Here is a 14,857-nt window from a genome sequence, read left to right on the forward strand (position 1 = left end):
TAAGGTTTAGTCTACTTTTCATCTTTCGTGTAGATAATATCGTATACATTCCTAACTTCCAAGCTCATATAATATGTTTATTGAATGGTCCAATTTTTGTTCGTGGAAAATATTAAGCTCCTTACAAACTAACCACTCATAGTTTGACACACATTTGTTATAAATTTTGTAATTTATTGTTTTTAAAATCGCTTCATTATTTATGCAAGTTTTATGTTTTGCAAGTTACAGGGACAATGTACATCATAATACGGGTATGAGTAGTGCGGGGGATGCTATATATTTATACTACAGATTGTCCTATGTTATGTGACATATATATACACCATTTTTTACATCAAATAGTAACTAACGTGATACAAAATACAATTTTCCCCACGTTTTGATTGAGTAGTGGATGATCTAATTTGTGATATGGTCCATATTTATTTATTATTGTATAACAAAACTCTGTATTATAATGTGGTGGTGAGTTACATCAATAGGCAATATATATCATATGATGGGAGTGGTGGGTCACTTTCGAAATTCAATGTCTCTTTGCTTCTGAGATCTTTCTTTATCTTCTACAACCTTCAAAATAATTCAAAGTCTCTTTGCGTTAGTGATTATGTATTTGGAGGATTTATGGCGAGAGAGGAGTAAAAACATCCCATGTCACCTCGTGATTTGGAAGTAGCCACCGTATCGTCACACACAATACACTTATGTGAAGAAATTATGTTGCATTTGTTGGGCCCTTTGGAATATGTAATTATGTTACATTTATGACTCTCAAAATCTCTAAAGTGTTTGAAGATTACGTTAATTTATGGATTTTATAAAGTTAATACGGAATAATTTTCTACTCTTATTTTTTTAATAAAATTCTTTTTAGAAGTTTGTAAATGGGTATTTGAGGCTGGTCTTTTTCTATTTGATAAGAATAAATTCTGCTCTATAAAACCATTTTTAATTTTATACGAAGAGAATGAAGGTGTGAATGAATACTCTAAACCAACTAACATGCAAACTCTTTGCAACTTTCTACTCATTTTAACACATGTTAATTATTAATATCATGCCTTAAAGTATAAACACTCATCCATTCACAGTTTTTGTTTTCGATCTCCAATTATACTAGAACATTGAAACATGCCACATACTATATCCTGAAATTATAGTCTAGATTTTAAATAGACTATATGCTGAAAATCTATACTTAGGATTTGGATACAATACTTACATGAATTTAATATAAATATCATTTGACCGTCAAATGATGATTGTAATAAACACATATATTAACTTGCATTATACCTGACCATCAAATTATGATTGTATTAAATGCATGTAAATATTGTAGTCAACCAATGAGAAGTTTCAATTTAGTTGAGGGTCTTCATATAATAGGAGATATTTTTGCTCAACAACCTCAAATGAAAGTAACGCTCATTATCTTATTTATCGTCGTCAGATGAATTAAAGTACAAGCAAAAATGCACCCCATATAATATGGTGTCACTCTTTTCTTTGGAATGAGTACACTTTTCTTTACAAAGACAAGAAAATTGTAGAGATACTAGATAGCTACTCAACTTTAACCCAAATGAAAAGCAATGGTCCCTCAACTAAAAATACATGATCATTGGTCCCTTAACTCATCAAAATGTGCAGCTATGGTCATTTTCGTTAACTCCATTAGTATTCCATCCAAATGAGTCACGTTGGAAGGACCGCTGCTACAATTTGGTTAAGTTTAGGAACCATTACTCCAATTTGGTTAAAGTTGAGGAACCATTTCTCCAATTTGATTAAAGTTGAGAGACCACTACTACAATTTTTCTTATTTGGTTTTTCATTTTTGCCCATTGATTCAACCTCACGTGCGTCGCACATGACTCATTTTGACGAATTTTCTAATGGAATTGACAAAACAGAACATAGTTGCTCGTTTTGATGAATTAAGAAACCAATGGTCACAGATTTTTAGTTAAAGGACCGTTACTCCAATTGAGTTAAACTTGAAAGACTATTGCTACAACTTCCTCTTACAAAGACTGCTAAAACTAGAATTCAAAAGGCAGAAGACCCTTGATTTCAGATATTCACAAATTTACAATTTGGAAGCAAACCGATTGGAAACCAGGTTTTGTCATTAACGCCCAACATGCAACCTGTCTTTAGACATTACAGCAAAATTACGAGCAAAAGCTTCATTTTCGAACAGAATTATAACCATCTCAAACGCCGTGGGCAAACATCGCCCAAAAGCGCATCCGGAATTTCCGATTCCAGCAAGAAGTACAACGGTGACAATATAACTTTTTAGCGGCTTGTCTTAATCTAGTGTTAGAAAGTTGTGTACAGTGGAGATAATATGTACACAAGATTTAGGGGCTGCGAAATACATCAAAGGGCGAAGAAAAAAATGCCTAAACATCTAAAATTTGTCAAATAAACATCTGCGAATCGTTACTGCAAACTCGCCAACCTCGTGAGGATGGATGAGGACTGCACAAAATCCAACACAGATAGCTGTAGCAGATATTACGAGAAGCGTAGGGCGAAATCTCAAGAACATCCCACCAGAGCGAGACCTTAAGACCTCCCCAGAAGTGTAACTCTTAGCCACACTAGGCAATTCCTTGGTGAGGTTAGCTTTACCAACTGCCTTTTTACTTAAAAGCGGAACAGTTTCACTTCTCTCGTCAGAAGTTGAACCCACAATCACACCCATCCTACCATCTACAGTTATCTCCGTATCCTGCTTTACATAACAATTCATGTAACCAAACCCGTATCAGTTTATGAAATAAATAATGCTAAACTACAACAGGACAAAGTAAAGAAATTTTAAACATATACAGCCATCAATCATCCTCAACAAAACAACCATACTCCCAATGAAGATCTCTTACCAGCTATAAGTTCGAAAACATTTTACAGATACAAATTCAAATGTGAATTATTCAAAATAGTCATAAGATCATAGATGGAAAATGTAAAACTGTTATCTCAATTGTAAAAATGGAGGAAAAAAGAAAAACAAGGATTGTAAGCTCAACCAGAACCTAGGCAAGCTGTACAATCAAATAATTCCTTCACGAGTACAAGAGATATGTAGCCCCAGGTGAGAATAAATGCGAAATTTAAAATGAGGAAAATGTAAAGCAAAAAGCTAACTTAAATAAGGGATTAACTGATATCAGAAAATATAAATCTGAAAACTGAAGCCCTCACCTGGCAGTGGAATGGAGCAACCAATTTTCCATCATTCTGAAAGCAGGTTTGACTTTGTGAGACGAGATCCTCTTTTTTCACCAACCTTCCAGAGCTTTCGAATTTTTTACAAAGAAGATCACGGGTATAATTCATGTAATTCTGTAATAGCCTCATATCTGCGTCAGTGCTGCCATTTGTTGCACTGTTCAACTCCATTTTAGCCATCAGAATCTCCAGATTTTGTAGAACTTTATCCAATATGGTTGTTGATTTGATGGATATCAGAAAGTTAAATAGATAGTTGAATCTTTGAATCTGTGAAGCAGTCATGATCTGTTGAAAGTTTTCTGACGAGGGCTGTTTTAATAACCATGCTATATCTAAAATAACTTCAGAAAATGCTGTGTGCCTCAGTGAAGATGCTTCACAGGAGTTTGAAAGAGAACCACTGAAAGAACAGTGTAATCCTTGCGAAGAGAAAGATTCTTCATATCTATTCTGAATAGTCTTCATTTCTGCACAAATCTCTTTGTCCCCAATGAGTACCGGGATAAAGTTGGATAAGCCAGATTCATTCTCAATCTGCAACATAGATTCCATCAGTAATAAATTAGGAAACAAGAAAAATTCGTGCTAATTTCAAAACCAAGTATCATGCTTTAAAATGCTATGGTCAACCATGGTTATATCTCTATTCTATATGAATGTTAAAGTTTTGTTTTTGTCTACATGAATCTGGTACAGTACAGATATAGCAGATTCTGGTCCAGAGTTAGAGCTTATGGCTAATGTTATCAGCAACCTACGTAATTCTGCCATATACCATACGAGATGCCAGTTCGAAGCACAAGCGCTCTCGAATGCATGACCAGCTAAAGAAACCATCCACATAACAATTTTATAAATCCCTGGTCATAATGCCATTATGATCACTGGAGTGGAAATATAATTAGATAAGATATAACCACAATGAGGCTTAAATATATATCAGAAATATTTACATATGACCAACAACCATATAGATAGATTGAACGTCCCAACTGATAGTTGAACGTGGTGTAAAAGAAAGTAAGAAAGAGAAAAGAAACCAGAATATTTACCTCAATAAATGCAGGACCAAAACAATCTGCGTCAGTTTGAGGGACCTGTATCTTGCACAATTGATGGTCCAAATTACTAGCAGTGTCCCCTTCAATCTGACTATGAGAAGATGGAGGAGAATAATTATAGGCCAGATACTTTCCGGAGAAGGATACCAGAAACCTGTAACCGTAAAGATCTTTATTAAGAAGCTTATGTGACAACAATTTGCTCTCTACATGCATGGAACAGTTAACAGAATAGTATAAAAGATACACCAAAATGCAAAGCTTTCAATAAACCATAATTTTTTTTTTTGGTATTAAGCTTCACGATTTGAAGATTATGCCATCAGACAACTATAAATATTTTCCATACTTGATAGACATCTCAAGATCACCATGAGTTTTAAAGTTTAGGAGAAACAGAGAAGAGTAGCAATTATGTGCTATCAAATGGTGACAAGTCTATGTAGAGTGTTGAGAGTGCCCATCAAGTGTATTAACTATTCAAATAAATTACCGTTTATAGGAAACGGTGTGTGAATAAAAAGCAAGCTGATCGTAATAATACATGATTGAGAATTTGAGACAAGATACACAACAGAGCTGAAAGGAGTGAATCAAAAGTACAACACAATAAACTACTAAAATGGATGGAAAACCTTGATTGGAAGCCCTACCGAAATTTGGGTTGTAATAAATTACTTCCACAGGCAACAAACTCCATGGGTTTGCCAGCCTCAAAAAATGTAGGATGAACGTAATGAAGCCTTGGGGCTCGCACCTCCACTTTTTTCTTTATTACAGAAGTCCCATCTGTGCATATCAAAATAAAAAGAAGCACGTTAGTAATTCAAAATACTAGTAAAGACCAATTACTTTCCCTAAAACGAAATAAACTAATAGAAACATAACACCATATGAAGCATCAGATTACCTTTTACAATACGGAAAATCATGTCGTTTAGATAAATAAGTATATTGCCTCTCCCGGATAGCATTTTCCCAGGTACAGCAACAAACTCATGTATGTATGATATAGGATCTTCAAGCAACTGAAAAAAAAATCGTCAAAACCAAAGTGGTTGAACAAAATTTGTAGAGTGAAGGTAAGAGAAAGGCTATGCCAAACTCAATCTTACAAATAAGATTGTCAACATCATTACCTTCATCCACATAAACTTGGGCATTGCAATAAAAACAGTCAAGATAGTACATCCGGGGCGGATATATCCCTCCAACTCAACCGGCATATTGGCCAACCATTGGAAGATCTGCAAAAACATATGCCCACTTGTTAATCGATTCCTGTTGTTTTTTCCATTGAAAAAAAATCTCCCTGTATATACTAAACTATAATGACAATCTTTTAATAGTACTTGGTGCCGGAGTCTTCTAGGAAATTCTGCTGGATTCCAATCATAGAGCTTGAATGATATACGACCTGTCGGACACTACAAGAATGTATCAAATCAGTATGCCTCAAACAGAGCTCCTCATATTAAAATCAATGTCAGCCATGCAAAAGCTACGACATTCAGCAAAACCTACCATAGATGAGTAGCTTTTGTTGTCGCAATTAGGCGGAGAAAGAGAGTTGTTAGAATCATGTTTTCTTGCATCCTTTTGGGTTTCACCAGAAGCCATAACTGATACAACACTGTCACTATGGACATTCTGGGATTCAGGCACTGAACAGAGGATAAGAGTTCGCCCACCTTCAGACTCCAGCAATTCTTCCTTCTCATTCAGCTGACTACTTAACTGTAGACTGTCTGTACATTATACATACAATTAGACTAGTAAATTCTTCCAAAGCAGCGTTGCAGCTTTACTACTCTTTTACAAGCTGTTTGCATAAAAAACAAACATTAAATACCTTCTGTTGCTCCACCGTCAAAATTGGTCTCTTCAGTTTGATTTTCCTTTTGTGATTCCTTTCCACTTGCTCCTTTATAATCACTAGGTTTCCTTCGCCGTCTGTTATTATGACGCTCTAATTTTCTTCGACAACTCCGCTTACCTTCATCAAAGTCTGGTAAGACATGGAACCTGCCAAAGAATGGGCAAACCAATATCAAAATAATCCCAGCACATTATAACAAGAATAATGCATGCAGTTCCTCAATACAACTCTCTCATCTCAGACCAGCTGATCTTCTATATGGTATAAAGTATTTCTTCACTTAACCTGCCACACTTCTCAAAAACACCAAGCAGTATGCATAAAAGAATGTGCTAATTTGCTAATAGGGGTTACCTCACTTTTCTCAGCATCCATCTTTATACATAAAAAAGCCTTAGCCAAAAGAAGCTAACACCTTGATATTATTATCTTAGTTCAGTACCTCTGAACCAACAAATGAATATGGTGTCATCCGTGCAAAGTAAACCACCTGTGTCTGTTGCGTTAAATTTGTTCCCCCAACATTATATTGTACCATCCTCGTAACTGCTTTTCTTATTTATTTTGTCAAGCTTTTAATTTCACTGAAAGTTCCCCAATATTTCCAGCATTGCAGAAGAAAGCTTAGAAGGCATATCCTTTTTGATAGAGTGATACTTGTCTCGTTCCTAAGAAAATTTCTCCGATTCCCTACACCTAAACACTTCCACAGACAAATTCTATCCAACAAATTCAAATGATTTCCCGGTAAGATAAATCATGTGCTTTATCGTTACCAAATTTGCTTAGCGGCACTAATTTATATCAATCTAAGCCTTGAGTAACTATTTATCTCTTCTGTGTTCGCTCACGAACACAGAGAGACTTCAGGGTAGTCTAACAGTAGCAGGGTTGATACTGTCAGCATTGCTTCTAAACATTCCCTACTCCACATTTTTCGGAGTTAAACAAGTCCAGCGAAACCCTTCTGCCCCAACTTAGGTAAAGCCTTCAAATTAACAGTCAATTTGAAGCCAAAACGATTTGTGGATATTGTTCTCGTCATTAGCACTTAGCGATTAAGTTTGATTACAATCACTACCCCCAAATTGAGCTAGAAAAACCAATTTATCCGAAATATTACTCAGTGAAACAGTTCGAAGCTACAAAACCGAAACTTCCATAACAACAGAATCGAGAACCCTAAAAATGAAGTAAAAAACTAAGCTTACTTGCCACACTGCTGACAATAACGCTTGGTCTCACCGTCGATAACAACAGTGATCGCATTTGCACACGCAAGGCACACTCTGTGCCTCCGATGATACCCCTTCAGCTCCTTGATATCGACCCCGCAAGACGGGACCTGACACCGCGCCGTCCCGGTCGGGGCCCGACCAGTCTTAACCCGCTTCTTCCCGTGCCCGGCTTCCTCCTCTTCCAGCTCCATCATCCTCGCGTCGACCTCGGGGCACGCACAGGGGATATGACCCGCCAAGAAGTTGGAGCAAGCCAGTCTCGGGTCCCGCTTCCTTATCCGACTCGAATTGAGATTCGGATCCTCCGGCGGTCTTTCCGGGGCCGGGCCGACCTCGGGGTCCGGATTCTCGGCGGAGCCCCACGAGATGGACAAGTCGTCGTCAACGGTGAAATCCAAGAGATCTCCCCAATCCCAGACTGTGGAGGTGTCGTCGGAGGGCAGCGGCGGTTGAATTTCCATGTGTGAAACCCTAGGTGGTTGGTCTAAACGGTGCCGTCGCGGTTGCGTTGGAGAGAAAGAGGGTGGCCTTTCCATCGTTTATGGGTCAAAATTACCTAAACCTGGCAGCGGCAGCTGACCTAACGTCTCCTACCTTAGACGTCAAGATTCTCCTCCTCCCAACGGCGCTCTAAGTAAAGTGGCAACTTTTTGGGTTTTTATTACAAATGATTGTTATCATATTTCCGCGATAGTCAAAATATTTAAGTAGTTCAACTTTTTAAATAATTTTTACGGTTCAATTTTTTATAAATTAATTTTCACCGCTCATTGAGCCTTTGACCGTTAAATAAAAATTGTACATTTTCTTCTAAGCACCTTTTGAAAGTTGGAAATAAAAAAATTTTATCAAAAAAAAAAAAAAAACTCAAATTCACTAGCAATGCTAATATCTATTGATTTAAATTATGACGCGTATTCTATTAGTAATATTCAAGCATAAAACATTATACGATGAATCAAGAATATAGTACTTTTACTAGACTGTTGTTGTTGATACTTGTTTAGAAATAAACTAAATGCTAGAGTTATATAAAATTGTTCGCGAGTTTAATGTGTATGCTATGCATAAAATGTTGTGACAGTAAATAATTTATATATTGAATCGACTTTTAATTTTCAAATAAAGATATTTTCTAAAACTTAGATTACCTTTACGAATAAAAATTGAAATGGTTCGACCTTCAAGGAGGTAAACTTGTAAATGTAAATGCCCAAAAGCTTTCTCATGCTCAAGATCAACAAATATCACATCTCAACCACCTCTAACCACTTTGGATAAAAAAAAATATACTTTTAACAACTTAATACGAATATTTGTGTTCAAAAACTGGTGTTGATATGTCACATCCTCGCCTGGGGCGGATCACTTTTCGGGCCCGCTCCACCACCGCAGCACGATATTGTCTGCTTTGGGCTTACCATTCCCTCACGGTTTTGTTTTTGGGAACTCACGAGCAACTTCCCAGTGGGTCACCCATCATGGGATTGCTCTAGCCCCCTTCTCGCTTAACTTCTGAGTTCCTACGGAATCCGAAGCCAGTGAGCTTCCAAAATGCCTCGTGCTAGGTAGGGATGGGAATATACATTTAAGGATCACTCCCCTGGGCGATGTGGGATGTCACAATCCACCCCCCTTGGGGGCCCGACGTCCTCGTCGGCACATTTCCGGCTAGGGATTGGCTCTGATACCAATTTGTCACATCTCGCCCCAGGACGGATCACTTCCCGGACCCGCTCCACCACCGTAGCACGATATTGTCCGCTTTGGGCTTACCATTCCCTCACAGTTTTGTTTTTGGGAACTCACAAGCAACTTCCCAGTGGGTCACCCATCATGGGATTGCTCTAGCCCCCTTCTCGCTTAACTTCGGAGTTCCTACGGAACTCGAAACCAGTGAGCTCCCAAAAGGCCTCGTGCTAGGTAGGGATGGGAATATACATTTAAGGATCACTCCCCTAGGCGATGTGGGATGTTACATTATCACTGTTTCATAAACTAGTACTGTCACTATTTCGTAAACTAAACATTGACTATTTCTTAAACAAAAAGCTAACTATTTCGTAAACTAAACATTGACTATTTCTTAAAATCGAACACTAGCATTATCACTATTTTTAAAACTATTTCCTTACAAATTACTGTCATGTATTGATGTCAGCAATATATTTTTTTATCTCAAATTTCTCTCTTTTTAAAATTTTTTGGAGTTTGTTGATGTCAGTTTGAAAGGATTTGGTTGGCTCTACCCTCACAATCTCTCTTCCTTACACACTCTCTCTCTTCCTTCCCGTTGAAATATTTAAAAAGTAATTTGGGTGCTGCTTTTGCACCATTGATTTTCTGTTTAAAATTACTACTTTTCTTTTCTTTCTTTATGTACATAAACAGATTTCTCTCTCTCCATCTCTAAAAGAAAAAAGAGTCATTGAAGCTTCACTCTCACTTTTCCTTTCCAATGAAATGTTTTAAAAATAATTTATTTCATCCATCCATTCCATTTCATCATTCATTGTACTACTCCCACTACTTATTTTGCAATGCACGTTAGTCTTCTTATCAGTTCTATCTGCTCACAGTTACAGCAAAGGCTTGATTTGATATTTGAATTGGTTGGTGCGTGCTTACGCGCGGTTGGGTTGGATTATTTTTTATTTTTTGTCCTTATCATTAAATAAAGTTTGTATATGGTTTTTTGTTAAAATACAAAATTTTGAAGCCCTTTTGGTTAGTTTTGATGAACATTATAACTACATAACAGGGGGGAATAAAATGGGATTTGGATCCCATTCGGATCCAAATAGTGGGAATCTTAGGAATCATCACATCTTAGTTATTTATTGTACATTGTGAGGTTATAAATTATTTGAATTTTTTTATTTAAAATTAAACACAAATAACACTTGATAAAAATTGATCGTATAATATACGATGAACAGTTATGATGTGAGGATTTCTAGGATCTCACAAAGAAAATATGAAGAGGACGCTCATCCAATAGAATGGACCTCCCGCTTAATAGGAACCGATGCAATTTTTAATGACATTAAAAATATCATGAGACAATAAAAAAACAAGATAAAGCATGTGGCGTTGTTTAAGAGTGGAGAGCCTGTCGTGTTCCGCCCGGATTGCGCAAACCATTTTTTACTTTCCCCTTTTTCCGGGTTGAAGATAATAGAAAGGGTAGCGTGGCCGTGGCGTGCTCGTTTTGGACGAGCGTGGCAAATTATGACGACACTTTGGGTTTATTCCGTCCGGCAAGGGACGTTGATTTAGGCGCGCTTGCCATTTACGCGCGAAGTGCACGGTGAGATTGGCGATGTGCGTGGCGCGTAATCTTCAAAGAGAGTGGGTTGGTGAAGTCGGATGGTTTGAGGTTGACTGGCTGCCAAATCTGGCAGTGAAATGGTGAGGACATGTGCATCTGTCGAACAACAAATTCAAAAGCAATAGTAGATAAGAGGAGCTTGACAGCTAACGCGGCCCCACGAATATAATCATAAAAATCAGAGAGCATATTCTGTGTTGCAAAATCATCAGGACAAACTATGAAGAGCAACTACTAATTGTTTTATGATGAGTAGGCAATCTTGTTTTGACGAGTTATGCAGTTAAAAAATTTGCTTAAACGCGGTTGGTAATTGAGGAAGTACATTTTATCTACTTTTTTAAAATAAGTAGAATGTTGCCTGTTTCAACATAAATAGGCAAATTAAACCTCACATCTCGTTTTATAAGAATAAACAACATACCATATCAGTCTTGTATAATACAATTTTACCTACTTGAATTGTCTATACAATAATAGATTGCTCTTAAGCATAAAACAACAAAAGGTTGCAAAATGATGCTCTCCTTCTGCCCCTTATCACCAGGAATTATATAGAAAAAAATAAATAATAAAATGAGAGAAATTTTTTAAGATAAAATACTTTGTAAAAAAAATGAGTTTTGAGGAGTAAATACATGAGCGTGATGCCTATTAAAGGACCAGGATCATCTCTAGATCCTTTAAGTGCGGATCTTCATGATCAATTGATCTTGGTCATTCACCACAGATCGAACGGTTACGATCCCGTCCAAACTCTTGTTCTTTGCCTTCTCTCTCTTCTCCCTCTTCTCCCTTCTCTCACCAATCCATTACCAAAATTATTGGTTTTTTTATCCAAAATGGTCTCTGAGATTGACATACTTTTGTTTCTAAATGAAAATTGGTAGAAGTGATCATTGAGTTTGTCCACTGTAAATCATGTTGATCATTCCGCAAAAAAATTGTTAATATCCTTGTTAAGTGGAGGGATTGGTTTGACAAAAAAGACCCTTAAAAAGGTGTTCACATGACAATTTAACTAGAATATTGACAAGTATTTAACGGAATGACCAAAATGAGTTACGGTAGACAGACTCAATAACCACTTCTATCGATTTTCATTATCATGGACCAAAATGAGGAATTATGACATTATGTCAATCTCAATGATTATTTTGGTTAAAAAGCTCAAAACTATTTAACACCTACAATTACTCTTCCACCACCACCCCCCCCCCCCCCAACTCCGTCGTCCTCGCTTGTGCGGCGTCATCTCGTCACCTTCACGCCAACAGCTTCTCTTTGCTAGACAAGGCAGAAGAGGTCATAAAGGATGGGGTGATTATGTCACGACGATGGGAATACAGGAGCGAGAGGCGGTAGGTGTTGTGAGAGAGAGAAATTGAGAGGGGAAGGGTTGGAGTATGCAGTGGTGGGTTGTTGGGGGAGTTCAAGGTCTGTGAAGGTGGATAAAAAGAGGAAGAAGAAAATGAGAGATCGACCTGATCGTAACCCTTTGATATATGGTGAACGACCATGATGAATTGATTTCAAGAGTATGCACATAAAGGATTCGGAGAGAATCCTAGTCCTTGGTTAAAGACTTTATGTCACTACAATCAATGACCTTGCATTTATCAAATTTAATTTAACGGAAAATACATGTACACACACTTTCCAAATTCCAATCAAATTTTGGGTCATGAGAGGCACTTTAAATATTTCAATTTAGGATTTGTTGGATAATAATTCCACTTTTAGTTTTAGTTTGTTAGATATAAATATGATATACGTGTATAAAAAAAATTAAGAGTGGAGAAGGATGATGTCGTAGATGTAAATATACGTGCAAGAAAAATGTACATAACATGAAAATTAAAAACCATTTTAAACACAGTTCCAACTTTGAGGAGGAGCAACTTACGCAATTGCACATAGCCCCCACCTCCAAAGTGTTCCAAATTTTAGCCAATATATGATCACTTGAATATCATTTGTTGTTGCAATTTGGATTAGTGTTTATAGTTTCTCCTAAATTATTCATCATTTTGTTTTGTTTCATGACTTCTTTTACATGTCCGCTAATGAATTTGTAGATTGATTTTTGTTATAAATTTTCTCTGTAAGTCCTCAAAGAGAAACATCAAATAAGCTAAGACCTATTCTGTAAGTCCTCAGAGAGGCTTGTGATATGTCCACGCTTATGATGGTGTAGCCTCCCCTCCTCCTGAATTTTTTGTTACCGAAATTAAGGAAAAAAAAATGAAGAAACATCATTACTCATTAGTACTAAGTGGCGGGACCTTATTTAGATTCACTTCCTCTCAAATCATCTAATGATACGAAGATGATGGATGATTCATCATATAAATAAATAAATTGGTTACTAATTGGCCCTTGATGTTTTATTGGAAGAATTTGGATACATGGTAGTTTTTATGTTTCAAGATCAACGAGATTTTGTGCAATGTGAATTATTGTGTGGGATAAAGTCAATGATTTTTTTTTTTTGAAACAAACGATATTATTTATACTAAATGGAAGTAGGTGGGCTTAGCCTCACAATGAGCTAGCAATGATGTTGTTCAAATTCGCCTTTGGCGAGAATTGAACTAAAAACCTCTCACTTACTAGTGAAGATGAATACCACTACGCCGTAGTACTAAGAAGGTAAAATCAATGATTTTGATATATGGCATTACACGTATGCTGGTGGTTTTGCAACCACTAAACAGAGTTTTGAGTATATGGCATATTCTCTTATTACACTCAATTGGTATAATTAGGGCTCAAATTAAGCTACGGGTTCAACTTTTAAATAATTTGAATATTGTCCACAGAAAATAAAATTATTTGAATATTCATACAACCATAAATAGAAAATAAAACACAAAAAATGATAGGAAAATGATTCCACACCTCCATTTCTCTCAAGTACATTTATGCTTATGTTTAGCTTTTCATCAAATAAAGTAAAGAATAATGAGTGAAAAGATAATAATATGTGTGCAAAAAGAAGAAAAAAAGTGTGCAACTGAAACAAAGGGACATTGGCTTAGAAATATCGATAGGATGATGTTATCCACACATTCTTTTTTATCTTCACATACTCCTATTAACTTTTGTCATTTTATTCTTTTCAATTCATTTGAATTGACAAACGAAAATTATGAGAGAAGTGTAGATAGAACCACCCGTATTGAAAATGTGAAATAATTATACAAATATCGAAAAAAACATTATTATGTTTTGTCATTAATTGGGTTTTGACTGTCAAGTGTTAATGGTAGAACCATAGGAATATAGAAAATGTGATGCGTGTAAAATGAAAGATTTTTTTTTTTTTTTGAACAACAAAATTATCTACATTAAGGGAAGGGAGTGGACTTAGCCTCACAATGGGTTATAAATAATTTTGTTCAAATTTGCCTTTGGCGATAATCGAACCTAAGACCTCTCACTTACAAGTGAAGAGAAATACCACTAGATCGTAGTATTAATTGGCGTAAAATGAAAGATATTGTTTAAGGCTTCGTTTTGTGTTTAATATTGGAATGGATTGAATTAAATTAGGACAGGCTTATTTACACCTTTAGAAAATTAAATTGTTCTAAGTATGAGGTAAACATACTCAATTCGTCATGATATTTGTAGAAATTGGGAAAGGAACACATAATTCAGCATGAGGCCGACTTATGGTTGGTTAACAAATAATTTGTCAAGGATAAAAATGACATGTCTCACTAATAGTAAATAAACATGTGATGATGGAAAAAATTTCAAAGCAGGAGATCTCAAGTTATGTGAAGAGATGAAAGTTGTACCCCAGTATTCATTAGCACTCTGATTTACTGGCATTTTCCCTGTAAGTATGAGGTCTCAAATTTGAATCGTATGAATGACGAGTTCATACTGCATTTGCTCGAGTCTTAGCCTCTTAGAGTAGTTCCACCCCAAGCAAATTGCTTGGGGTATCCAATCCCCTAAGCTCCCCAAAACTACTCCACTCCTGCTGCCCGATTAGCTGGGCTATAGCGGGCTCGACCAAGGACATGGGCTAGAATAGCCCAACCTTGTGACTACGTTTGATGTCAGGCTGACATCAATCACGTTA

The 14,857-nt window shown here is 36.5% G+C and overlaps 1 protein-coding gene across 2 annotated transcripts; it reads right to left on the reverse strand.

The window, feature by feature from the left end:
* Positions 1–2,117: 2,117 nt before the first annotated feature.
* On the reverse strand, positions 2,118–8,126 carry LOC137738007 (squamosa promoter-binding-like protein 7). 2 transcript variants are annotated; one of them, XM_068477606.2, is made up of 10 exons: positions 7,404–8,126; positions 6,166–6,338; positions 5,838–6,061; positions 5,666–5,740; positions 5,453–5,560; positions 5,224–5,341; positions 4,967–5,102; positions 4,305–4,467; positions 3,223–3,786; positions 2,118–2,746 (listed from the first exon to the last, which is right to left on the reverse strand). In XM_068477606.2, the coding sequence occupies exons 1-10, from the start codon at positions 7,964–7,966 to the stop codon at positions 2,423–2,425; spliced, it is 2,448 nt and encodes an 815-aa protein (XP_068333707.2). In that variant the 5' UTR covers positions 7,967–8,126; the 3' UTR covers positions 2,118–2,422. The 2 variants fall into 2 exon arrangements, with proteins under 2 accessions (XP_068333707.2, XP_068333706.2); XM_068477605.2 differs by having other exon boundaries at positions 2,118–2,749.
* Positions 8,127–14,857: the final 6,731 nt, after the last annotated feature.

Source organism: Pyrus communis, chromosome 13 (assembly GCF_041283825.1).
Source record: "Pyrus communis isolate YQ-2024b chromosome 13, ASM4128382v1, whole genome shotgun sequence".
Lineage (NCBI taxonomy): Eukaryota > Viridiplantae > Streptophyta > Magnoliopsida > Rosales > Rosaceae > Pyrus > Pyrus communis.

What these genes read in the sequence shown, in the direction of transcription:
- LOC137738007 (XM_068477605.2), bottom strand. Translation starts at nt 7,966, where the DNA reads ATGGAAAGGCCACCCTCTTTCTCTCCAACGCAACCGCGACGGCACCGT. An exon ending in GATTTTCCGTATTGTAAAAG is followed by an intron (nt 5,103 to 5,223) that starts GTAATCTGATGC and finishes TGATATGCACAG; the next exon opens with ATGGGACTTCTGTAATAAAG. An exon ending in TTATTACAACCCAAATTTCG is followed by an intron (nt 4,468 to 4,966) that starts GTAGGGCTTCCA and finishes TTACGGTTACAG; the next exon opens with GTTTCTGGTATCCTTCTCCG.